Below are 26,747 nucleotides of genomic sequence, written 5' to 3'. Positions count from 1 at the left end.
ACAGGATGTAGCTACTAACAGGATGTCTGTTAGTTGTTTAACATAGCTACTAACAGGTTGTCTGTCACGTGTTTAACATAGCTAATAGCAGGATATCTGTCAGGTGTTTAACATAGCTACTAGCAGGATGTCTGTCAGGTGTTTAACATAGCTACTAACAGGATATCTGTCAGGTGTTTAACATAGCTACTAACAGGATGTCTGTCAGGTGTTTAACATAGCTACATTATCAGGATGTCTGTCAGGTGTTTAACATAGCTACTAACATGATGTAGCTACTAACAGGATGTCTGTCAGGTGTTTAACATAGCTCTAACAGGATGTAGCTACTAACAGGATGTCTGTCAGGTGTTTAACATAGCTACTAACAGGATGTAGCTACTAGCAGGATGTCTGTCAGGTGTTTAACATAGCTACTAACAGGATGTCTGTCAGGTGTTTAACATAGCTACTAACAGGATGTCTATCAGGTGTTTAACATAGCTGCTAGCAGGATGTCTGTCAGGTGTTTAACATAGCTACTAACAGGATGTCTGTCAGGTGTTAAACATAGCTGCTAACAGGATGTCTGTCAGGTGTTTAACATAGCTGCTAGCAGGATGTCTATCAGGTGTTTAACATAGCTACTAACAGGATGTCTGTCAGGTGTTTAACATAGCTACTAACAGGATGTAGCTACTAGCAGGATGTCTGTCAGGTGTTTAACATAGCTACTAACAGGATGTCTGTCAGGTGTTAAACATAGCTGCTGGCAGGATGTCTGTCAGGTGTTTAACATAGCTACTAACAGGATGTCTGTCAGGTGTTTAACATAGCTACTAACAGGATGTAGCTACTAGCAGGATGTCTGTCAGGTGTTTAACATAGCTGCTAACAGGATGTCTGTCAGGTGTTTAACATAGCTGCTGGCAGGATGTCTGTCAGGTGTTTAACATAGCTACTAACAGGATGTCTGTCAGGTGTTAAACATAGCTGCTAGCAGGATGTCTGTCAGGTGTTTAACATAGCTACTAACAGGATGTAGCTACTAGCAGGATGTCTGTCAGGTGTTAAACATAGCTGCTAACAGGATGTCTGTCAGGTGTTTAACATAGCTACTAGCAGGATGTAGCTACTAACAGGATGTCTGTCAGGTGTATAACATAGCTACTAACAGGATGTCTATCAGGTCAGGTGTTTAACATAGCTACTAACAGGATGTAGCTACTAACAGGATGTCTGTCAGGTGTATAACATAGCTACTAACAGGATGTAGCTCTTTAGCAGGATGTCTGTCTGGTGTTTAACATAGCTACTAGCAGGATGTCTATCAGATGTTTAACATAGCTACTAACAGGATGTAGTTACTAACAGGATGTAGCTACTAACAGGATGTAGCTACTAACAGGATGTCTGTCAGGTGTTTAACATAGCTGCTAGCAGGATGTCTGTCAGGTGTTTAACATAGCTACTAGCAGGATGTCTATCAGATGTTTAACATAGCTACTAACAGGATGTAGTTACTAACAGGATGTAGCTACTAACAGGATGTAGCTACTAACAGGATGTCTGTCAGGTGTTTAACATAGCTGCTAGCAGGATGTCTGTCAGGTCTTTAACATAGCTACTAGCAGGATGTCTGTCAGGTGTTTAACATAGCTACTAACAGGATGTCTGTCAGGTGTTAAACATAGCTGCTAACAGGATGTCTGTCAGGTGTTTAACATAGCTACTAACAGGATGTCTGTCAGGTGTTTAACACTGACAGGTACTGACAGAACATAAAAATCATTCCCCAATAACTGGTACTGACAGAACAGTTTTGACCCAATAGCTGGTACTGACAGAACGTAACAGTCCTGACCAAATAGCTGGTACTGACAGAACAGTCCTGACCCAATACCTGGTACTGTGAGAACAGTGCTGACCCAATTGTTGGTACTGTCAGAACAGTCAGAACTGTCCTGAAACAACTGTTATGTTATGTTAATGTCTGCAGCAGGGAGGGTTAGGGTGTTCTGTGGTATTCTCTGCAGCAGGGAGGGTTAGGGTGTTCTGTGGTATTCTCTGCAGCAGGGAGGGTTAGGGTGTTCTGTGGTATTCTCTGCAGCAGGGAGGGTTAGGGTGTTCTGTGGTATTCTCTGCAGCAGGGAGGGTTAGGGTGTTCTGTGGTATTCTCTGCAGCAGGGAGGGTTAGGGTGTTCTGTGGTATTCTCTGCAGCAGGGAGGGTTAGGGTGTTCTGTGGTATTCTCTGCAGCAGGGAGGGTTAGGGTGTTCTGTGGTATTCTCTGCAGCAAGGAGGGTTAGGGTGTTCTGTGGTATTCTCTGCAGCAGGGAGGGTTAGGGTGTTCTGTGGTATTCTCTGCAGCAGGGAGGGTTAGGGTGTTCTGTGGTATTCTCTGCAGCAGGGAGGGTTAGGGTGTTCTGTGGTATTCTCTGCAGCAGGGAGGGTTAGGGTGTTCTGTGGTATTCTCTGCAGCAGGGAGGGTTAGGGTGTTCTGTGGTATTCTCTGCAGCAGGGAGGGTTAGGGTGTTCTGTGGTATTCTCTGCAGCAGGGAGGGTTAGGGTGTTCTGTGGTATTCTCTGCAGCAGGGAGGGTTAGGGTGTTCTGTGGTATTCTCTGCAGCAGGGAGGGTTAGGGTGTTCTGTGGTATTCTCTGCAGCAGGGAGGGTTAGGGTGTTATGTGGTATTCTCTGCAGCAGGGAGGGTTAGGGTGTTCTGTGGTATTCTCTGCAGCAGGGAGGGTTAGGGTGTTCTGTGGTATTCTCTGCAGCAGGGAGGGTTAGGGTGTTCTGTGGTATTCTCTGCAGCAGGGAGGGTTAAGGTGTTCTGTGGTATTCTCTGCAGCAGGGAAGGTTAGGGTGTTCTGTGGTGTTCTCTGCAGCAGGGAGGGTTAGGGTTTTATCTGGTGTTCTCTGCAGCAGGGAGGGTTAGGGTGTTCTGTGGTATTCTCTGCAGCAGGGAGGGTTAGGGTGTTCTGTGGTGTTCTCTGCAGCAGGGAGGGTTAGGGTGTTCTGTGGTGTTCTCTGCAGCAGGGAGGGTTAGGGTGTTCTGTGGTATTCTCTGCAGCAGGGAGGGTTAGGGTGTTCTGTGGTATTCTCTGCAGCAGGGAGGGTTAGGGTGTTCTGTGGTGTTCTCTGCAGCAGGGAGGGTTAGGGTGTTCTGTGGTATTCTCTGCAGCAGGGAGGGTTAGGGTGTTCTGTGGTGTTCTCTGCAGCAGGGAGGGTTAGGGTGTTCTGTGGTGTTCTCTGCAGCAGGGAGGGTTAGGGTGTTCTGTGGTATTCTCTGCAGCAGGGAGGGTTAGGGTGTTCTGTGGTATTCTCTGCAGCAGGGAGGGTTAGGGTGTTCTGTGGTATTCTCTGCAGCAGGGAGGGTTAGGGTGTTCTGTGGTATTCTCTGCAGCAGGGAGGGTTAGGGTGTTCTGTGGTATTCTCTGCAGCAGGGAGGGTTAGGGTGTTCTGTGGTGTTCTCTGCAGCAGGGAGGGTTAGGGTGTTCTGTGGTATTCTCTGCAGCAGGGAGGGTTAGGGTGTTCTGTGGTATTCTCTGCAGCAGGGAGGGTTAGGGTGTTCTGTGGTATTCTCTGCAGCAGGGAGGGTTAGGGTTTTCTGTGGTGTTCTCTGCAGCAGGGAGGGTTAGGGTGTTCTGTGGTATTCTCTGCAGCAGGGAGGGTTAGGGTGTTCTGTGGTATTCTCTGCAGCAGGGAGAGGAAGTTGAAGCCAATTTATGCTTGATCCCGGAGCGTAGGTTCAGTGGCTGCGTGTGGATTGTGTGACGCCCCGGGGTCATGCTGAGGCTAAATCAAGCTCCGTACCGCATCGCCGAGTGCCTCTAAAATGTTGTAACAATGCGGAGGGTTCTGTTGGTGTTCTGTGGAAACTCTTCCCCTGAGAACCGACGGAACATCAACAGAAAATTATCAGATTAGTATCTGCTTCATAAACAGCAAAGCTTTACGACAAACAAAGCTTAGATAACACATGTTTTGTAGGTTGCCATCAAAGCAAACATAAAACTACTCTGTATTACTGTAGTACTGGAAGTTTTCCTGGTTCTGCTCTAGTACGGGATTCTTGTCATTGTTGTTGAACACTCCTCCAACGTTCTTTTCTTTCATACATAGGCGTGCTTGAACTCTGTAGAAAAGTGTTTTCTTTCATGTAGTGCAGAGGCGTACCTGAACTCTGTAGAAAAGTGTTTTCTTTCATGTAGTGCAGAGGCGTACTTGAATTCTGTAGAAAAGTGTTTTCTTCTCTTCTCATACTGTCTGTCTGTCTGTCTTCCTCTTTTTATACTGTCTGTCTTCCTCTCTTTTTATACTGTCTGTCTGTGTGTTCCAGACATGCATCTAGGGGAGTTTGACAACGTGACTCTGATGGACAACACAACCAACTGTCTGTCTATCGATGACTTCCGTAACCAGGTAACCATATCTGTCTGTCTGCCTGCCTGTCTGCCCCCCGCTCCCCTGTCCGTCCATGCGTCACGCAAAGGGCAGATGCCCACTCATTGATATACTTCTATGCTATGGGAAAGTTGTGCAATGAGAGAGATTGATTGGTTAGTGGAATGTAACAGAAGCAGTGTGTTCAGGCAGTAATTTACAGTGGTAACAGAGTAATCGGGATCCATGTTGTTGTGAACAGGCATGGGCCGATATAAGGGACTGTACAGTATTTAGAATAGGAATGACTGTATGTCGCCAAATTACACACAGTATAGATGAATCATTAAAACTTAAAGTACCCACTGGGCACAGAAGTCAATTGAACATCTATTCCACATTGGTTCAACATCTATTCCACATCTATTCCACATCTATTCCAAATCTATTCAACATCTATTCAACATCTATTCCACATCTATACCACATTGGTTCAACATCTATTCCACATCTATTCCACATCTATTCCACATTGGTTCAACATCTATTCAACATCTATTCCACATCTATTCCACATCTATTCAACATCTATTCCACATTGGTTCAACATCTTTTCCACATTGGTTCAACATCTATTCCACATTGGTTCAACATCTATTCCACATCTATTCAACATCTATTCCACATCTATTCCACATCTATTCCGCATCTATTCCACATCTATTCAACATCTATTCAACATCTATTCAACATCTATTCCACATTGGTTCAACATCTTTTCCACATTGGTTCAACATCTATTCCACATTGGTTCAACATCTATTCCACATCTATTCAACATCTATTCCACATCTATTCCACATTGGTTCAACATCTATTCAACATCTATTCCACATATATTCCACATCTATTCAACATCTATCCCACATCTATTCAACATCTATTGCACATTGGTTCAACATCTATTACACATCTATTCCACATCTATTCCACATCTATTCCACATATATTCAACATCTATTCAACATATATTCCACATCTATTCCACATATATTCAACATCTATTCAACATATATTCCACATTGGTTCAACATCTACTCAACATCTATTCCACATCTATTCAACATCTATTCAACATTTATTCCACATTGGTTCAACATCTATTCCACATCTATTCAACATCTACTTCACATTTATTCCACATCTATTCAACATCTATTCAACATCTATTCAACATCTATTCCACATTGGTTCAACATCTATTCAACATCTATTCAACATCTATTCAACATATATTCCACATTGGTTCAACATCTATTACACATCTATTCAAAATCTATTCCACATTGGTTCAACATCTATTCAACATCGATTCCACATCTATTCAACATCTATTCCACATTGGTTCAACATCTATTCAACATCTATTCCAAATTGGTTCAACATCTATTCCACATCTATTCCACATCTATTCCACATTGGTTCAACATCTATTCCACATCTATTCCACATCTATTCCACATCTGATGCATTTGTGTTTAGTGAGTTCACCAGATCAGAGGCAGTAGGGATGACCACGAATTGTCTTGATACGTGTGTGAATTGGGCCATTTTCTTATCCTACTAAGAATTCAAAATGTAACAAGTACTTTTGGCTGTCAGGGAAACTGTATGGAGTAAAATGTACATTATTGTCTTTAGGAATGTAGTGGATTAAAATTGTCAAAGTTGTCAAAAATATAAATAGTAGAGTAAATTACAGATACCCTTAAAAAATGATTTAAGTAGTAGTGTCACGTTCGTCGTATGGTGGAAGAGAGGAGGACCAAGGCGCAGCGTGAAATGAATACATATTTAATTAACGAAGACGAAGAACACTTGACAAACTATACAAAACAACAAACGAACGTGAAGCTATATAACAAATAGTGCTGACACTAAACACTACACATAGACAATCACCCACGAACTACCTAATGAATATGGCTGCCTAAATATGGTTCCCAATCAGAGACAACGATAGACAGCTGTCTCTAATTGAAAACCAATCCAGGCAACCATAGACATACATACACCTAGACTAGACACTGCCCCATAAACATACAAAACCCCTAGACAATACAAAACACATACATCCCCCATGTCACACCCTGACCTAACTAAAATAATAAAGAAAACAAAGATAACTAAGGCCAGGGCGTGACAAGTAGTTTAAAGTATATTTACTTATGTACTTTACACCACTGGAAATGATGTGGAAACAACATTGGTTCAACCAGTGTGCCCAGAGGATAGATAGCAGAGAACATGCCTACCATTTACCCTCAGTCCTCAGGCAGACCAGAGCCATAGATATGCATTTTTGCAAACTGTTCTTCACCTTCAAATCAAATCAGATTTTATTTGCCAATTGCTTCGTAAACAACAGGTGCAGACTAAAAGTGAAATGCTTACTTATGGGCCTTCACAACAATGCAGAGAGAAAGAAAATAGAGAAACAATAGAAAAGTAAAAACATGTAATAATACAAATAATAATAAATACACAATGAGTAATGATAACTTGGCTATATACACGGTACCAATACCGAGTCGATGTGTTGGGTTAGGAGGTAATTGAGGTAGATACAGTATGTACTGTGCATTCGGAAAGTATTCAGACCTTGTTCCACATTTTGTTAGGTTACAGCCTTATTCTAAAATGGATTGAAAAATCCTCAAAATCCTCATCAACCTACACACAATACCCCACATCAAAGCTAAAACAGGTTTAGACATTTTTGCAAATGTATTAAAAATAAAAAACAAATATCACATTTACATAAGTATTCAGACCCTTTAATCAGTACTTTGCTGAAGAACCTTTGGCAGCGATTACAGCCTCAAGTCTTCTTGAGTATGACGCTACAAGCTTGGCACAATCCTGTATCAGAGCTCTACGGACAATTCCTTCGACCTCATGGGTTGGCTTTTGCTCTGACATGTACTGTCAACTGCGAAACCTTATATAGACAGGTGTGTACCTTTCCAAATCATGCCCAATCAATGAAATTTACCACAGGTGGACTCCAATCAAGTTGTAGAAACATCTCAAGTCTCATAGCAAACGGTCTGAATACTGATGTAAACAAGGTATTTCAGTTTTTTATTTTGTAATACATTTGCAAAAATTTCAAAAAACATGTTTCCGTTTTGTCATTATGGGGTATTGTGTGTAGATTGATGAGGGGCAAAAAAGTATTTATCAATATCAGAATAAGGCTGTAAAGTAACAAAATGTGGAAAAATGAAAGGGCTCTGAATACTTTCCGAATGCACTGTATATACACTGAGTATAACAAACATTAGGAACACCTTCTCTTTGCCCTTAGAACAGCCTCAATTTGTGTTGAGGGTGTCGAAAGCGTTCCACAGGGACGCTGGCCCATGTTGACTCCAATGCTTCCCACATTTGTATCAAGTTGGCTGGACGCTGTTTGGGTGGTGGATCATTCTTGATACAAACAGGAAACTGTTGAGCGTGAAAAACCCAGCAGCATTGCAGTTCTTGACACAAACCGGTGCGCCTGGCACCTACTACCATACCCTGTTCAAAGGGGCTAAAGTCTTGTCTTGCCCATTCACCCTCTGAATGGCACACATACACAATCCATGTCTCAATTGTCTCAAGGCTTAAAAATCCTTCTTTAACCCGTCTCCTCCCCTTCATCTACACTGATTGAAGTGGTTTTAACAGGTGACATCAATAAGGGATCATAGGTTTCACCTGGATTCACCTGGTCAGTCCATGTCACCTGGTCAGTCTATAACTAGGAATTTGTATTTATTTGTGTTGCTTCACAGTCCTCACTGTTCCATAAGGTGTATCTTTATCTGTTTTTTTTTATATAATTTTACTGCTGTCATGAGTTACTTGATATGTTATAGAGTTCCATGTAGTCATGGCTCCATGTAGTACTGTGCCCCTCCCATAATCTGTTCTGGACAAGGCGAGTAACTTTTAACTATAACATAAATTACGGGTGTGTCACCGCCAAACTATCCGTTCGTGGAGAATTCCCTTCGGGTGGTGGTGTGGATCTATGGGTTTGTCCTCTTCTTCTCTCTTCTATCCGGTAAGTCTTCTCCACTGCCGGTTCCCTCCTCTCTCTTGTAGGGGGAAAGGAATAGGTAATTAGTACCGTCAGCTGTGCTTAATTGCCTCTGATCAACTTTACTCACATGCCGGGCTACTATCCGTGGGACCAGCCTGCCCCATGGTGGTCCTTCCACAGTACATAGAACATTCTTCCAAGAGTCTTGATGATCATCCAGGTGCTTCCAGGTGCTGTTTTGGCAAACTTGAGTCAACTTTTTGGACGACATGGGTCCCATTATGCTCTGCGAAAATCAAACACTGCATTCCACAGTAAGAACCTCATATCAACGGTCAAGCATGGTGGTGGTAGTGTGATGGTTTGGGGATGCTCCACACCATACTTTCTCAACACTATACACGTCAGCTACTACAACTAATGAAATGACTGCAACACTTAACAAAGAGCTTCAGTTAGTTTCAGAACGGGTGGCAAGGAATACGTTCGTCCTAAAAAATTCAAAAACTAAAAGCTTTGTATTTGGGACAAATCATTCACTAAACCCTAACCTCTTGGAATGAATAATGTGGAAATTGAGCACATTGAGGTGACTAAACGTCATGGTGTAACCCTAGATTGTAAACTGTCCTGGTCAAAACATGTTGATACAACAGTAACTAAGATACAACAGTAGCTATTATTTTTTTGACATTTTTTAATTTAACTTTATTTAACTAGGCAAGTAAGTTAAATAAAAGCAATGCGCTGCCTTTTAACAGCACTATCAACAAGGCTTGTCCTACAGGCTCTAGTTTTGTCACACCTGGACTACTGCTCAGTTGTGTGGTCAGGTGCTACAGAGGGACTTCGGAAAATTACAATTTGCTCAGAACAGGGCAGCACTGGACTGTGAAGAGATACAGAGATACACGTGAATACGCACAAACATGGATAATGGCGCCGAAGGAGATGGCCGCCATTTTACGATCCAGTAACCAATTGTGCTATTGTGTATTTTTTCTCGTGTTATTTGTCACTTATTTTGTACATCATGTTTCTGCCACCGTGTCTTATGACCAAAAATAGCTTCTTGATATCAGGGCAGCAATTACTCACCCTATACCGGAGGAATTCATCTTCTTCGAGTCGGATGGGAAGGATTTACTCCAGACACCCGACAAGGCCCTCATCCCCGTCATTCACAGGAGGAAAAGACGAAGATATCATGGTCCGGATGTAAGGCTCCGTCGCCGGTAATCTACCTTTACGATCGGTCCTATTAGCCAACGTACAAATCAAATCAAATCAAATGTATTTATATAGCCCTTCTTACATCAGCTGAAATCTCAAAGTGCTGTACAGAAACACAGCCTAAAACCCCAAACAGCAAGCAATGCAGGTGTAGAAGTCAGGTGCAGGAGAGCAGAGTGTAGTAACAGGCACACTTTTTCCCCGGTCCAAAATGAAAGCACATAAGTACATAAATGTGCCCAAAACACAGAACATGAACAAAAGTCTGGCGTGTGACGAATACCCACAATCAATCGATAATAAAATAGACGAACTACGAGCATATATACCCTACCAACGTGACATTAAAAACTGTAATAGCTTATGTTTCACCGAGTCGTGGCTGAACGACGACATGATTAACATACAGATGGCGGTTTTAAGCTTTTTCGGCAGCCGCCCGAACAAGGAGAGGAGCCGACTTCGGCGGAAGTCGTGACAGTACCCCCCCTTGACGCGCGGCTCCAGCGACGGTGAAACTCCCGCAGCAGTTCGGGGTCCAACACATCCGCAACCGAGACCCAGCACGTCTCCTCCGGACCGTACCCCTCCCACTCCACGAGGTACTGAAGGCCCCCTGCCAGACGCCTCAAATCCAGGATGGAACGAACGGAGTACGCCGGGGCCCCTTCGATGTCCAGAGGGGGTGGAGGAACCTCCCGCACCTCCGATTCCTGGAGCGGACCAGCCACCACCAGCCTGAGGAGAGAGACATGGATCGAGGGGTTAATACGGTAATCAGAGGGGAGCTGTAATCTGTAACACACCTCATTCACCCTCCTCAAGACTTTGAATGGCCCCACAAACCGCGGACCTAGCTTCCGGCAGGGCAGGCGGAGGGGCAGGTTTCGGGTCGAGAGCCAGACCTGGTCCCCCGGTGCGAACAATGGGGTCTCACTGCGGTAACGGTCCGCGCTGGTCTTTTGGCGAAGCGCGGCTCGCTGAAGATGAACATGGGCTGCCTCCCATGTCTCCTGCGCGCGCCTGAACCAGTCGTCCACCGCAGGAGCCTCGGTCTGACCTTGATGCCACTGTGCCAGAACCGGCTTGTACCCCAATACTCACAGAAAGGTGGAGGAGTGGCGAAGCGAGTTCTGCGCCATCTCGGCCCAGGGCACGAACGGCGCCCACTGCCCCGGCCGGTCCTGGCAATAGGACCACAGAAACCTGCCCACATCCTGGATGAATCTCTCTACCTGCCATTTCTCTCGGGGTGAAAACCTGAGGTAAGGCTGATCGAGACCCCCAGACGTTCCATGAACGCCTTCCAGACTCGCGACGTGAACTGGGGACCCCGATCAGACACTATATCCTCAGACACCCCGTAGTGCCGGAAGATGTGAGGAAACAGGGCTTCCGCAGTCTGTAGGGCTGTAGGAAGACCGGGCAGAGGGAAGAGATGACAGGACCTAGAGAAACGATCCACAACGTCCAGGATCGTTACCCTGTGAAAGAGGAAGATCGGTTAAAAGAATCGACCGACAGGTGTGACCAAGGTCGTTGTTGAACGGGTAAGGGGTGTAGCTTACCTCTGGGCAGGTGTCTCTGAGCCTTACACTGGGCACACACCGAGCAGGAGGCAACATAAACCCTCAAATCCTTAGCCAAGGTGGGCCACCAGTACTTCCCAGTCAGACAGCGCACCGTCCGACCGATCCCCCGATGGCCAGAGGAGGGTGACGTGTGGGCCCAATAGATCAACTGGTCACGGACAGCAGATGGAACATACATACGCCCGACGGGACACTGGAGGAGAGCGGGCTCTGTACGCAACGCCTGCTCAATGTCCGCTTCCAGCTCCCACATGACCGGCGCTACCAGGCAGGAGGCCGGGAGAATGGGGGTCTGATCCATGGGCCGCTCCTCTGTGTCATACAGCCGGGACAGTGTGTCTGCCTTCATACAGTGTGTCTGCCCTCACGAGATTTCAGTCTCCTCGCTGCCCGGATGTACTCCATATTGCAGTGGTCAGTCCAGATGAGGAAAGGGTGTTTAGCCCCCTCAAGCCAATGTCTCCACGCCTTCAACGCTTTAACCACAGCCAACAGCTCCTGGTCCCCCACATCATAGTTTTGCTCCGCCGGGGCTTCGAGAAGAAAGCACAGGGACGGGGTTTCGGTGGCGTACCCGAGCGCTGTGAGAGCACGGCTCCTATCCCAGCCTCGGACGCATCCACCTCCACTATGAACGCCAAAGAGGGATCCGGATGGGCCAGCACGGGAGCCGAAGTAAACAGAGCTCTTAGCTGCCCAAAAGCCCTGTCCGCCTTAGCCGACCACTGCAACCGTACGGAACCCCCCTTCAGTGAAGTAATGGGAGCAGCCACCTGACCAAAACTCCGGATAAATCTCCGGTAGTAATTGGCAAACCCTAAAAATCGCTGCACCTCCTTTACCGTGGTGGGAGTCGGCCAATTACGCATGGCTGAAATGTGGTCACTCTCCATTTCCACCACTGATGTGGAAATGCAATACCCTAGGAAGGAGACGACCTGCTGAAAGAACAGGCATTTCTCGGCCTTGACGTACAGGTCATGCTCCAACAGTCGTCCAAGTACCTTGCGCACCAAGGACACATGCTCGGCACGTGTAGCGGAGTATATCAGAATGTCATCGATATACACCACTACACCCTGCCCGTGCAGGTCCCTGAAAATCTTGTCAACAAAGGTTTGGAAAACTGATGGAGCATTCATCAACCCGTACGGCATGACGAGGTACTCATAATGCCCTGAGGTGGTACTCAATACTGTCTTCCACTCTTATCCCTCCCGGATACGCACCAGGTTATACGCACTCCTGAGATCCAGTTTCTCAATCGCCGGGGCGATAAGAGGTAGCGGGTAACTGTACTTCACCGTGATTTGATTGAGACCTCTATAGTCAATGCACGGGCGTAGACCTCCATCCTTCTTCTTCACAAAAAAGAAACTCGAGGAGGCGGGTGAAGTGGAGGACCAAATGTACCCCTGACGCAGGGATTCAGAGACGTATGTCTCCATAGCCACCGTCTCCGCTTGCGACAGGGATACACGTGACTCCTGGGAAGCGCAGAGTCTGCCAGTAGATTTATCGCACAATCCCCCCGTCGATGAGGCGGTAATTGAGTCGCCTTCTTTTTACAGAAGGCGAGAGCCAAATTGGCATATTCTGTGGGGATGCGCATGGTGGAGACCTGGTCTGGACTTTCTACTGTGGTAGCACCAACGGAAACCCCTACACACCTCCCCGAGCACTCTCGCGACCACCCCGTGAGAGCCCTCTGTTGCCAGGAAATAGTGGGGTTATGATGAGCCAACCAGGGAAGGCCTAGTACCACGGGAAACGCAGGACAGTCAATGAGGAAGAGACTGATTTTCTCCTCGTGACCCCCCTGCGTCTCCATGACCAGGGAGATGGTGGCTTCCCTGATTAGCCCCGACCCTAATGGTTGACTATCCAGAGCGTGAACTGGGAAAGGTCTAACTACAGGAATAATGGGGATCCCTAAACTAAGGGATAACGCTCTGTCGATAAAATTCCCAGCAGCGCCTGAATCGACGAGTGCCTTATGCTGGGAATGCGGGGAAAACTCTGGGAAACAAACAGGTACAAAAAGGACTCTGGACTGTGGATGAGTGTGGTGCAGACTCACCTGGGGTGACGCCAGAGTGGTCTGCCTGTTGCCTCAGGTCCCAGAGGGACCGACACGGCACCGACCGGCAGTGTGCCCTCTGCGGCCACAGATGGTGCACGTGATGGCCCCTCCTCCAGCCCCCCTACGCGCAGCCCCTCCCAACTCCATGGGCACCGGAGCGGGAGTGCTGGAAGATGGCACCGACAGAGCCCCCTCTGGACATCCGCGGGTGACCAGCAGTTTATCCAAACGGATGGACAAATCCACCAGTTGGTCAAAGGAGATGGTGGCACCCCTGCAGGCCAGCTCACGTCGGACATCCTCGCGCAGGCTGCACCGATAGTGGTCGATGAGGGCCCTGTCGTTCCAGCCTGTTCCAGCGGCCAAGGTCCGGAATTCCAGGGCGAAATCCTGGGAGCTCCTCGTCCCCTACCTCAAATGGAAGAGCCTTTCCCCCGCTCGGGCGGATGGTCGAAGACGGCCCGGAAGCGATGGGTGAACTCCTCGAAGTGGTCCAATGCCACGTCTCCTTCTCCCCACACGGCGTTTGCCCACTCCAGAGCTCTCCCTGAGAGGCATGAGACGAGGGCAGACACTTTCTCCCTCCCTGAGGGAGCTGGGTGCACAGTGGCCAGGTAGAGGTCCAGTTGTAACAGGAATCCCTGGCACTGTGCTGCCGTCCCATCATATTCCCTGGGAAGGGAGAGACGCATCCCACTGGGACTGGTTCCGGACGGGACAGGTAGAGGCCTGGTTGCGCTCGTCGAGGCACTGGAGATACTTCCTGTTTCTCCCAGTGGTCCATAGTCTGGACATCATGGTACCAAGATGATGTAACATAGCAGAATGTTCCTGGACGCGCTCCTCGACTCCTCTAACCGGGATACCTGCTCATGCTGACTCCATGGTGGGTGTGAATTACTGTTACGGGTGTGTACGGGAGGTGATGTCAGGTGCAGGAGAGCAGAGTGTAGTAACAGGCACACTTTTTTTCCCGGTCCAAAACGAAAGCACGTAAGTACATAAACGTGCCCAAAACACGGAACATGAACAAAAGTCTGGTGCCAAATACCCACAAAACATAAAACAATTTCACACAAAGACATGGAGGGGAACAGAGGACTAAATACATGTAGTGTGATTAGGGAATGAAAACCAGGTGTGTATGGAACAAGACAAAACAAATGGAAATATGAAAAATGGAGTGGCGATGGCTAGAAAGTCGGTGACGTCAATCACCGAACGCTGCCGGAACAAGGAGAGGAGCCGACTTCAGCGGATGTCGTGACACCAAGAGAGTTTACATCTATATTTTTCGTACTGTCTATATACCACCGCAGACCGATGCTGGCACTAAGACTGCACTCAATGAGCTGTATACAGCCATAAGCAAACAGGAAAACGCTCATCCAGAGGCGGCGCTCCTTGTGGCCGGAGACTTTAATACAGGGAAACTCAAATCAGTTTTACCTCATTTCTATCAGCATATTAAATGTGCAACCAGAGGGAAAACAACTATAGACCACCTTTACTCCACACACTGAGACGTGTACAAAGCTCTCCTTCACCCTCCATTTGGCAAATCTGACCATAACTCTATCCTCCTGATTCCTGCTTACAAGCAAAAACTAAAGCAGTAAGTACCAGTGACTCGGTCAATAAGAAAGTGGTCAGATGAAGCAGATGCTAAGCTACAGGACTGTTTTGCTAGCACAGACTGGAATATGTTCCCAGATTCTTCCGATGGCATTGTGGAGTACACCACATCAGTAATAATCAATAAGTGCATCAATGACGTCGTCCCCACAGTGACCGTATGCACATACCCCAATGGAATTCAGCCAATTACAGGCAACATCTGCACTGAGCTACAGGGCAGCCCCCAGGTGGTGAAGGTAGGAAACAAAATCTCCACCCTGCTGATCCTCAACACAAGGGTGTGTTCTCAGCCCTCTCCTGCACTCCCTGTTCACCCATGACTGCGTGGCCATGCACGCTTCCAACTCAATCATCAAGTTTGCAGACGACACTAAAGTGGTAGGCTTGATTACCAACAATGACGAGACGGCTTACAGGAAGGAGGTGAGAGCCCTCGGAGTGTGGTGTCAGGAAAATAACCTCTCACTCAACGTCAACAAAACAAAGGAGATGGCCGTGGACTTCAGGAAACAGCAGAGGGAGCACCCCCCCCCCCCCCCCCATCCACATCGACGGGACAGTAGTGGGGAAGGCGGAAAGTTTTAAGATCCTCGCCGTACACATCACGGACAAACTGAAATGGTCCACCCACATAGACAGCGTTGTGAAAAAGGCGCAACAGTGCCTCTTCAACCTCAGGAGGCTGAAGAAATTTGGCTTGTCACCTAAAACTCACAAACTTTTACAGATGCACAATCAAGAACTTCATGTCGGACTGTATCACCGCCTGATACGGCAACTGCACCTCCCTCAACCGCAAGGCTCTCCAGAGCGTAGTGCGGTCTGCACAACGCATCACCGGGCGAAAACTACCTGCCCTCCAGGAAACCTACAGCACCCGATGTCACAGGAAGGCCAAGAAGATCATCAAGGACAACAACCACCCGAGCCACTGCCTACTCTCTCAGCTAACATCCAGAAGGCGAGGTCAGTACAGGTGCATCAAAGCTGGGCCTTGAGAGACTGAAAAACAGCTTCTATCTCAAGTCCATCAGACTGTTAAACAGCCATCACTAACATAGAGATGCTGCTGTCAACATACAGAGTCAAATCTCTGGACACAATAAATAAAATATAGGACAAAAACACATCACAACAAGAGAGACAACATAACACTACATAAAGAGAGACTTAAGATGACGACATAGCAAGGCAGCAACATATGACAACACAGCATGATAGCAACACAACATGGTAGCAACACATGACAACACAGCATGATAGCAACACAACATGGTAGCAGCACCAAACATGGTACAAACATTATTGGGCACAGACAACAGCACAAACGGCAAGAAGGTAGAGACAACAATACATCATGCAAAGCAGCCACAACTGTAAGTAAGAGTGTCCATGATTGAGTCTTTGAATGAAGAGATTGAGATAAAACTGTCCAGTTTGAGTGTTTGTTGCAGCTCTTCCAGTCGCTAGCTGCAGCAAACTGAAAAGAGGAGCGACCCAGGGATGTGTGTACTTTGGGGACCTTCAACAGAATGTGACTGGCAGACCTGGGGTGGTATGCAGGGGATGACAGCTGCAGTAGGTATCTCAGATAGGGGGGAGTGATACCTAAGAGGGTTTTATGAATAAGCATCAACCAGTGGGTCTGCGACGGGTATACTGATATGACCAGTTTACAGAGGAGTATAGAGTGCAGTGATGTGTCCTATAAGGAGCATTGGAGGCAAATCTGATGGCCGAATGGTAAAGAACATCTAGTCGCTCGAGAGCACCCATACCTGCCGATCTATAAATTACGTCTCCGTAATCTAGCATTGGTAGGATGGTCATCTGAATCAGGATTAGTTTGGCAGCAGGGGTGAAAGAGGAGCGATTACGATAGAGGAAACCAAGTCTAGATGTAACCTTAGCCTGCAGCTTTGATATGTGCTGAGAGAAGGACAGTGTACCGTCTAGCCATTCTCCCAAGTATGTGTATGAGGTGACTACCTCAAGCTCTAAACCCTCAGAGGTAGTAATCACACCTGTGGGGAGAGGGGCATTCTTCTTACCAAACCACACAACCTTTGTTTTCGAGGTGTCCAGAGCAAGGTTAAGGGCAGAGAAAGCTTGTGGACACTAAGAAAGCTTTGTTGTAGAGCATTTAACACAAAATCCAGGGAGGGGCTAGACTGTATCACCTGCATATAAATGGATGAGAGAGCTTTCTACTGCCTGAGCTATGTTGTCGATTTAAATGGAGAAGAGTGTGGGGCCTAGGATTGAGCCTTGGGGTACTCCCTTGGTGACAGGCAGTGGCTGAGACAGCAGATGTTCTGACTTTATACACTGCACTCTTTGAGAGAGGTAGTTAGCAAACAAGGCCAAAGACCCCTCAGAGACACAGATACTCCTTAAACATAGTTTAACCTTTACTTAACACCCAATCCGGATCCGGGAGCATCCTCATCAGTAAACGCTGACTAGCATAGCCTAGCATAGCGCCACAAGTAAATAATAGCATATAAATATCATGAAATCACAAGTCCAATACAGCAAATGAAAGATAAACATCTTGTGAATCCAGCCATCATTTCCGATTTTTAAAATGTTTTACAGCGAAAACACAATATGTATTTCTATTAGCTAACCACAATAGCAAAAGACTCAACCGCATATTTTCACAATTTTTCTACCGCATAGGTAGCTATCACAAAACCGACCAAATAGAGATATAATTAGTCACTAACCAAGAAACAACAGTCTTATAACATGTTATACAATAAATTTATGTTTTGTTCGAAAATGTGCATATTTGAGGTATAAATCATAGTTTTACATTGCAGCTACCATCAAAAATATCACCAAAGCAGCCAGAATAATTACAGAGAGCAACGTGAAATACCTAAATACTCATCATAAAACATTTATGAAAAATACATGGTGTACAGCAAATGAAAGATAAACATCTTGTGAATCCAGCCAATATTTCAGATTTTTTAAGTGTTTTACAGCGAAAAACACAATATAGCATTATATTAGCTTACCACAATAGCCAAACACACAAATGCATTCATCAGCAGCAAAAGGTAGCGATCGCAAAAACCAGCAAAAGATATAAAATTAATCACTAACCTTGACCAACTTCATCAGATGACAGTCTTATAACATCAGGTTATACAATACACTTATGTTTTGTTCGAAAATGTGCATATTTTGAGCTGCAAACCATGGTTATACATTGTGAATATGTAGCATCGATTCACCAAATTGTCCGGAGCTAGTTTGCACACTCACCTAATCTGACCAAAGAACTCATCATAAACTTTACAAAAAAATACATGTTGGACAGCAAATGAAAGATACACTAGTTCTTAATGCAACCGCCGTGTTAGATTTTTAAAAATAACTTTACCATAACAAACAGCTTACGTTATAGCGAGACAGCGCCCACAAAAAGGGCAGAAAATAGGACTCAACATTTTCCACAAAAATACGAAATAACATCATAAATTGTTCTTACTTTTGCTGAGCTGCCATCAGAATCTTGTACAAGGAGTCCTAGGTCCAGAATAAATTGTTGGTTGGTTTTAGAATGTCCTTTTCTCCTGTTTAATTAGCAACCTTAGCTAGCCATGTGGCGCGAACATGCCCATCTTCTCTTGACGCAAAGAAAGGAAAATTCCAAAAGTCGCAATAAACGTTGAATAAACTGATACACAGAGACTCGGTTGAAAAAAACTACTTTATGATGTTTTTATCACATCTATCAAATAAAATCAGAGCCGGAGATATCCACCGTGTATACCGAACGCTTTTCAGAAGCCAATGTTGATGTCCTTCCCGCGCCTAGGTAGACAAAGGAAATTCTGGTCACGTCATTCCAAGAGCTCTTGTTCGACCTCAGATCAAGCTAGACACCCCATTCCACCTTCCACTGCCTGTTGACATCTAGTGGAAGGCGTATGCAGTGCATGCAAATCCATAAATATAAGGCAATTGAATAGGCAGGCCCTGGAACAGAGCATCGTTTTCAGATTTTTCACTTCCTGTCTGGAAGGTTGCTGCAAAATGAGTTCTGTTTTACTTACAGTTATAATTCAAACTGTTTTAGAAACTTGAGAGTGTTTTCTATCCAATAGTAATAATAATATGCATATTGTACGATCTAGAATAGAGTACGAGGCAGTTTAATTTGGGCACGATTTTTTCCAAAGTGAAAACAGCGCCCCCCTATTGACAAGAAGTTTAAGGCTTTTATTTTGAAAAATGAGCGACATTTTGCGCGACAGAGGGGCTCACCATTTTCCTTTTGTCTCTTACTGAATAGGTTATGGTCCGGGTGAAATATTATCGATTATGTTTGTTAAAAACAACCTGAGGGTTGATTATAAAAAACATTTGACATGTTTCTACGACCATTACGGATACTTTTTGTAATTGTCGAACGGAACACGGCTTTGGTTTTATCAACATAATGCGCAAACCAAATCGCGTTTTTTTGTGATAAAAGTAATATTTATCGAACAAAAATAACATTTGTTGTATAACTGGGAGTCTCATGAGTGGAAACATCTGAAGATTATCAAAGGTAAGCGATTAATTTCATTGCTTTTCTGACTTTCGTGACCAAGCTAATATAAGGCTAACTGTTGTAGCATTGAAAGCTACTGTAACGACTGTCCTCGCTGACAGACGGAGAGGACCAAAACGCAGAGTGGTTAGTGTTCATTATTTAATGAAAGTCAAAATACAAAACAACCAACAAACGTGACAAAACCGAAACAGTCCTGTGTGGCACAAACACTGACACAGGAACAAACACCCACAAAACACACGTGAAACCCAGGCTGCCTAAGTATGATTCTCAATCAGGGACAACGATTGACAGCTGCCTCTGATTGAGAATCATACCCGGCCGAACACAAACATCCCAACATAGAAAATCACACATAGACAAACCCACCCAACTCACGCCCTGACCAACTAAATAAATACAAGACAAAAGAAAACAGGTCAGGAACGTGACAGCTACACTCACAAAAGCTTGGATTTCTTTCGCTGTAAAGTATACTTTCAAAATCTGACACGATAGGTGGATTAACTTCTTATGGCTGCAGGGGCAGTATTGAGTAGCTTGGATGAAAGGTGCACAGAGGTGCCCAGAGTAAATGGCCTGCTCCTCAGTCATAGTTGCTAATATATGCATATTATTATTAGTATTGGATAGAAAAGTTTCTAAAACTGTTTGAATTATGTCTGTGAGTATAACATAACTCATATGGCAGGCAAAAACCTGAGAAGTTCCACTTCCTGTTTGGATTTTTTCTGAGGCTGGTAGATTTTCAACCAAGCTCCCATTGAAAATACAGTGAGATATGGATGAGTATTCACTTCCTACAGCTTCCACTAGATGTCAACAGTCAATAGAACTTTGTCTGATGACTCTAATGTGAAGGGGGCCGAAGAAGACAGGAATGAGTAAGCACTGCCATGAGGTGACCACGCTTTGACCTCGCGCGTTCACGTGAGAGGCAGCTCCGTTCCATCGCTCAACTGAAGTCAATGTAATTCTCCGGTTGGAACGTTATTCATTAGATTGATTCAACACATCGTTTGACATGTTTCTACGGACTGTTACGGAACTTTTGGACATTTCGTCAGGTTTTAGTGAACGCGCTTTCCTGACGTTGGATTTGTATACCAAACACGCGACAAAAATAGCTATTATGGACATAGATGATGGACATTACAGAAAAAAACGAACATTTCTTGTGGAAGTGGGAGTCCTGAGAGTGCATTCCGACAAAGACTAGCAAAGGTAACTGAAGATTTATAATGCTTTTTTTATGAGTTTTGTTGACTGCACAATTTGGGCGGGTAACTGTATGGCTTGCTTTTGTGGCTGAATGCTGTTTTCAGATTATTGAATATTGTGTTTTGCCGTAAAGCTTTTTGAAATCTGACACAGCGGTTGCATTAAGAACAAGTGTATCTTTAATTCTATGTAAAACATGTATCTTTCATCAAAGTTTATGATGAGTATTTCTGTTATTTGACGTGGCTCTCTGCAATTTCTCCGGATATTTTGGAGGCATTTCTGAACATGGCGCCAATGTAAACGGAGGTTTTTGGATATAAATATGAACTTAATCGAACAAGACATATATGTATTGTGCAATATGAAGTCCTATGAGTGTCATCTGATGAAGATAATAGAAGGTTAGTGATTCATTTTATCTCTATGTGCTATTTGTGGCTCCTCTCTTTGGCTGGAAAAATGGCTGAATTTTTCTTTGAGTTGGTGGTGACCTAACATAATCATTTGTGGTGCTTTTGCTGAAAAGCCTATTTGAAATCGGACACTTTGGTGGGATTAACAACAAGATTACCTTTAAAATGGTATAAGAGACATGTATGTTTGAGGAATTTTAATTATGAGATTTCTGTTGTTTGAATTTGGTGCCCTGCACTTTCACTGGCTGTTGTCATATCGATCCCGTTACAGGGATTGCAGCCATATGAATTAAAGAGGAAAGGGTCTAAACCATCTAACCCAGATGTTTTTTGGGAGTTTAAGGAGCTCCTTTAGCACCTCGGACTCAGTGACCACCTGCAGGGAGAAACTTTGTAGTGGGGCAGGGGAAAAAGAGGGAGGAGCATTGGGGATAGTCGCATTAGAAGGGGTGGGAGATGAGGAAATGTTGAATGGGCAAGGAGGCATGGCTGAGTCAAATAGGAATCCTGACTTAAAACCTCTTTGGGCTTGATGTCCCGCTAGCGTGCCACTATGACAACATCCGGTGAAATTGTAGAGCGCGAAATTCAAAATACAAAAATCTTAATATAAAACATTCATGAAAATAAAAGTGTCATACATAATTCTTTAGCTTAGAATCTTGGTTATCGAACCGCTTTGTCCAATTTACAATAGGCTTTACGGCAAAAGCATAGCATTTGATTGTCTGAGGACAGCGCCCTGCATACACCCCGCATAAAAATATTTTTCAGGCCAGCAGAGGCATCACAAAAGTCACAAATAGCGATAAAATAAATCACTTACCTTTTGAAGATCTTCCTCTGTGTGCAATCCCAAGGGTCCCAGCTACACATAAAATTATTGTTTTGTTCGATGAAGTAATTCTTTATATCCCAAAAAAAGTCTGTTTAGTTGGCATGTTTGATTCAGTAATCCACCCGTTCAACTCGTTCAACATGCAGACAAAGGAATCCCAAAAGTTACCTGTAAACTTCATCCAAACAAGTCAAACAATGTTTCTAATCCATCCTCAGGTACCCTAATATGTAAATAAACAATAACATTTAAGACGGATAGTATGTTCAATACCGGAGATAAATAACAAAGTGCTCGCCCTCATTCACGCATGCCACAAGACTAGAGTCCTAATGAGGGACACCTTGGAAAAACTACAACTACTTGTTCATTTATCAAAAAACAAGCCTGAAACCTTTTGTAAAGACTGTTGACATCCAGTGGAAGCCATAGGTACTGCAATCTGGGTCCTCTGGTTGGAAATTCAATAGGCCAACATAGGAGCTCAAAAAACAGATTTTTCCAGATGGGTTTTCCTCTGGTTTTCGCCTGCCATATCAGTTCTGTTATACTCACAGACATTATTTTAACAGTTTAGAAACTGTTTTCAAACTGTTTTCTATCAAATACATCCAATTATATGCCTAGCTTCTGGGCCTGAGAAACAGGCAGTTTACTTTGGGCATGTCAGACTATTCCCTGAGCAGCCATCACGAACACAGGCTGTAAAACAGTGATCTCTAAGGTCATTACAGAAAACACCTGACTGATACCTATCAGGATTCAATTGAGGAGAGTAGTCTTTTCTGGGTGTTTGAGTCATACCTTGTGGGATTGGTAATAATCTGAGAAAGATTTAGGGAGTCCCATTGATTTAGGACATGGTCAGGTGGTTTAAGCATGTTCCAGTTTAGGTCACCTAGCAGGACAAATTCAGACTTAGTGTAAGGGGCCAGGAGAGAGCTTAGGACAGGTAGGGTACAGGTCGGGGCTGATGGAGAACGATAGCACCCAGAAACAGTCAACGAAGAGCTATTTGAAAGTTTAATGCTTAAAACCAGCAAATCAAATTGTTTGGGGACAGACTTGGTGGAGACAACCGAGCACTGAAGTTGATCCTTGGTAAAGATTGCCACTCCCCCACCTTTGGAAGATCTGTCTTTTTGAAAAAGGTTATAACCAGAAAAGTTAGTTAACATCAGTATTCAAAACACTCTTTTCCTTAACCACGTCTCAGTAATGACCATCACATCTGGATTGGAGCTGTGAACCCACACTTTCAATTGATCCATTTTAGGTAATAAGCTTCTAGTGTTAACGTGCGGAAAACTAAGGCTTTAATCAGTGAAGCAGATAGAGCACCAGTCAGAATTGGAGCTAGCAACAGTAGATGGGTCAGGGTGTAGATGCACATTTCCAGATATCATCAACAGTAATACAGTCAAGGCACGGCAGAGGACAGGGAGAGCTCTGCAGTGCTGATTTATGACATCTGAATGTGCATCAAATGGGAACAAGATCATATTGTACAGCAATTTCAACAGGTAACATGTTTGAAGTAACCCTGGAATTAACCTGGATTGTAAACTGTCATGGTCAAAACATATTGATACAACAGTAGCTAAAATGGGGAGAAGTCTGTCCATAATAAAGCGTTGCTCTACCTTCTTAACAGCGCAATCAACAAGGCAGGTCCTACAGGCCCTAGTTTTGTCGCACCTGGACTACTGTTCAGTCATGTGGTCAGGTGTCACAAAGAGGGACTTAGGAAAACTGCAATTGGCTCAGAACAGGACAGCACGGCTGGCCCTTGGATGTACAAAGAGAGCTAATATTAATAATATGCATGTCAATCTCTCCTGGCTCAAAGTGGAGGAGAGATTGACTTCATCACTACTTGTATTTATGAGGGGTATTGACATGTTGAATGCACCAAGCTGTCTATTTCAGTCGCTGGCATACAGCTTGGACACTCCTGCATACCTCACAAGACATGTCACCAGAGGTCTCTTCACAGTCCCCAAGTCCAGAACAGACTATGGGAGGAACACAGTACTACATAGAGACATGAATACATGGAACTCTATTCCACATCAAGTAACTGATGCAGCAGTAGAATCAGATTTTAAAAAACAGATACAAATACCTTATAAACAGCAGGGACTGTGAAGCAACACAAACATAGGCTCAGACACATGTATACACACACACAATAACATATGCACCATACACACACGTTTTGTACTGTAGATATGTGGTAGTGGTGGAGTAGGGGCCAGAGGACACACAGTGTGTTATGAAATCTGTGCATTTTTTTTATTTTTATTTTATCCATTATTTTACCAGGTAAGTTGACTGAGAACACGTTCTCATTTGCAGCAACGACCTGGGGAATAGTTACAGGGGAGAGGAGGGGGATGAATGAGCCAATTGTAAACTGGGGATTATTAGGTGACCGTGATGGTTGAGGGCCAGATTGGGAATTTAGCCAGGACACCGGGGTTAACACCCCTACTCTTACGACAAGTGCCATGGGATCTTTAATGACCTCAGAGAGTCAGGACACCCGTTTAACATCCCATCCGAAAGACAGCACCCTACACAGAGCAGTGTCCCCAATCACTGCCCTGGGGCATTGGGATTTTTGTTTAGACCAGAGGAAATAGTGCCTCCTACTGGCCCTCCAACACCACTTCCAGCAGCATCTGGTCTCCCATCCAGGGACTGACCAGGACCAACCCTGCTTAGCTTCAGAAGCAAGCCAGCAGTGGTATGCAGGGTGGTATGCAGCTGGCAGTACAGAATGTACTGTAAAGTTTTGAAAAACTACTTTAATTTTGCTGGACCCCAGGAAGAGTAATGGGGATCTTATGGGGATCCATAATAAATACAAATACAAATTAAGCCGGTGACTGATGTGGTAAACTCCTCAATGCCTTCGGATGAATCCCGGCACATATTAAAGTCTGTGCTAGGGAAACAATCTTAAGCATCCGCTTAATCAGATCTCTACCTTATTGAGCGCGTCACTGGTACTTCCTGTTTGAGTCTTTGGTTGTGAGCGGGAATAAGGAGTATAGAGCTATAGACAGATATGTGAAATGCAGAGCATATCTGTGTGTGGAGTAAAGGTGATCTAGAGGTGACATGCTTGTTCAAATGAGGTAAAACAGAATAAAATCACCAGCCACTAGGAGTGCCACCTCTGAATGAGCTTTTATTAGTTTGCTTATGGCCTTATACAGCTTGTTGAGTGTGGTCCTAGTGCCAGCATCGGTTAGTGGTGGTAAATAAATAGCTATGAAAAATATAGATAAAAACTCTCTTGCTAAATAATATGATCTACAGCTTTTCATGAGGTATTCTGACTCAGGCGAGGAGAACCTTGAGACTTCTTTAGAGATTGTGCACTAACTGTTGTTAACAAAGATACACACACTGTAACGATTTTCGTCGGGAGAAGGAGAAAACCGCCGACCCCGGACCGGGGACCCTCGCAGCGGGCCCCGGACAGGAGGGAGACTCTGGCTGCTCCGGACAGGAGGGAGACTCTGGCTGCTCCGGACAGGAGGGAGACTCTGGCTGCTCCGGACAGGAGGGAGACTCTGCGCTGGAGGCTCCGGACTAGAGGGCGACGCTGGAGGCTCCGGACTGACGTCCTTCGTTGGGGACCTCGTGCCATAACTCCTCACTGGAGGTTTCGTGCCATGGATCATCACTGGAGGCTTTGTGCCATGGATCATCACTGGAGGCTTCGTGCCCTGGATCATCACTGGAGGCTTCGTGCCATGGATCATCACTGGAGGCTTTGTGCCATGGATCATCACTGGAGGCTTCGTGCCCTGGATCATCACTGGAGTGGAGAGACACACAGGAGGCCTGGCTCTGGGAGAAGGCACAGGACTCACCAGGCTGGGGAGACATGCAGGAGGGTTAGGGCTTAGCACAGGCACAGGACTCACCAGGCTGGGGAGACATGCAGGAGGCCTTGTCCTTGGCCGAGGCACCGGATACACTGTGCCGTGGAGGCGCACTGGAGGTCTCGAACAAAGAGCCTGCACAACTCGTCCTGGCTGGATACCCCCTGTAGCCCGGCAAGTGCGGGGAGTTGGAACAGGCCGTACTGGGCTGTGCTGGTGAACCGGGGACACCGTGCGTAGGGCTGGTGCAGGATACCCCGGGCCGAGGAGACGCACTGGAGACCAGAAGCGCTGAGCCGTCATCAGCCCTCCTGGCTCGATGCCCACTCTAGCCTGGCCGATTCGAGGAGCTGCGATGTAACGCACCAGGCTATGCGTGCGCACTGGGGACACCGTGCGCTTCACCGCATAACACGGTGCCTGCCCAGTCACTCTCTCGCCACGGTAAGCACGGGGAGTTGGCTCAGGTCTCCTACCTGAGTCCGCCAATCTCCCTGTGTGCCCCCTCCCCAAAAAAATGTCTGGGGCTGCCTCTCGTGCCCGTTACCTCGTAGTGGCACCGCTCCACTCTAGCTGCATCCAGCTCCTTTTTTAGGACGCCGATACTCTCCCGACTGTGCCCATGGTCCTTTGCCGTCCAAAATGTCCTCCCATGTCCAGGAGTCCATGTTCCCACGCTGCTTGGTCCTTTGTTGGTGGGTGGTTGTGTAACAATTTTCGTCGGGAGAAGGAGAAGAGGACCAAGGTGCAGTGTGGTAAGTGTTCATATTTTTTTTAAATAAAATACGAAA

The 26,747-nt window shown here is 45.4% G+C and overlaps 1 protein-coding gene across 1 annotated transcript in view; it reads left to right on the top strand.

Annotated features, from left to right (window-relative positions):
* Positions 1-26,747, top strand: part of cysltr1 (cysteinyl leukotriene receptor 1) — a 56,377-nt gene that overhangs the window by 20,675 nt on the left and 8,955 nt on the right. Inside the window, exon 2 of the mRNA XM_071399855.1 lies at positions 4,321-4,403. Within this exon, the coding sequence (XP_071255956.1) occupies positions 4,323-4,403 (81 nt within the window). The 5' untranslated portion in view covers positions 4,321-4,322. The remainder of the gene's footprint in view (positions 1-4,320; positions 4,404-26,747) is intronic.

Source organism: Salvelinus alpinus, chromosome 4 (genome assembly GCF_045679555.1).
Source record: "Salvelinus alpinus chromosome 4, SLU_Salpinus.1, whole genome shotgun sequence".
Lineage (NCBI taxonomy): Eukaryota > Metazoa > Chordata > Actinopteri > Salmoniformes > Salmonidae > Salvelinus > Salvelinus alpinus.
This window is presented reverse-complemented; position numbering and strand designations above follow the sequence as displayed.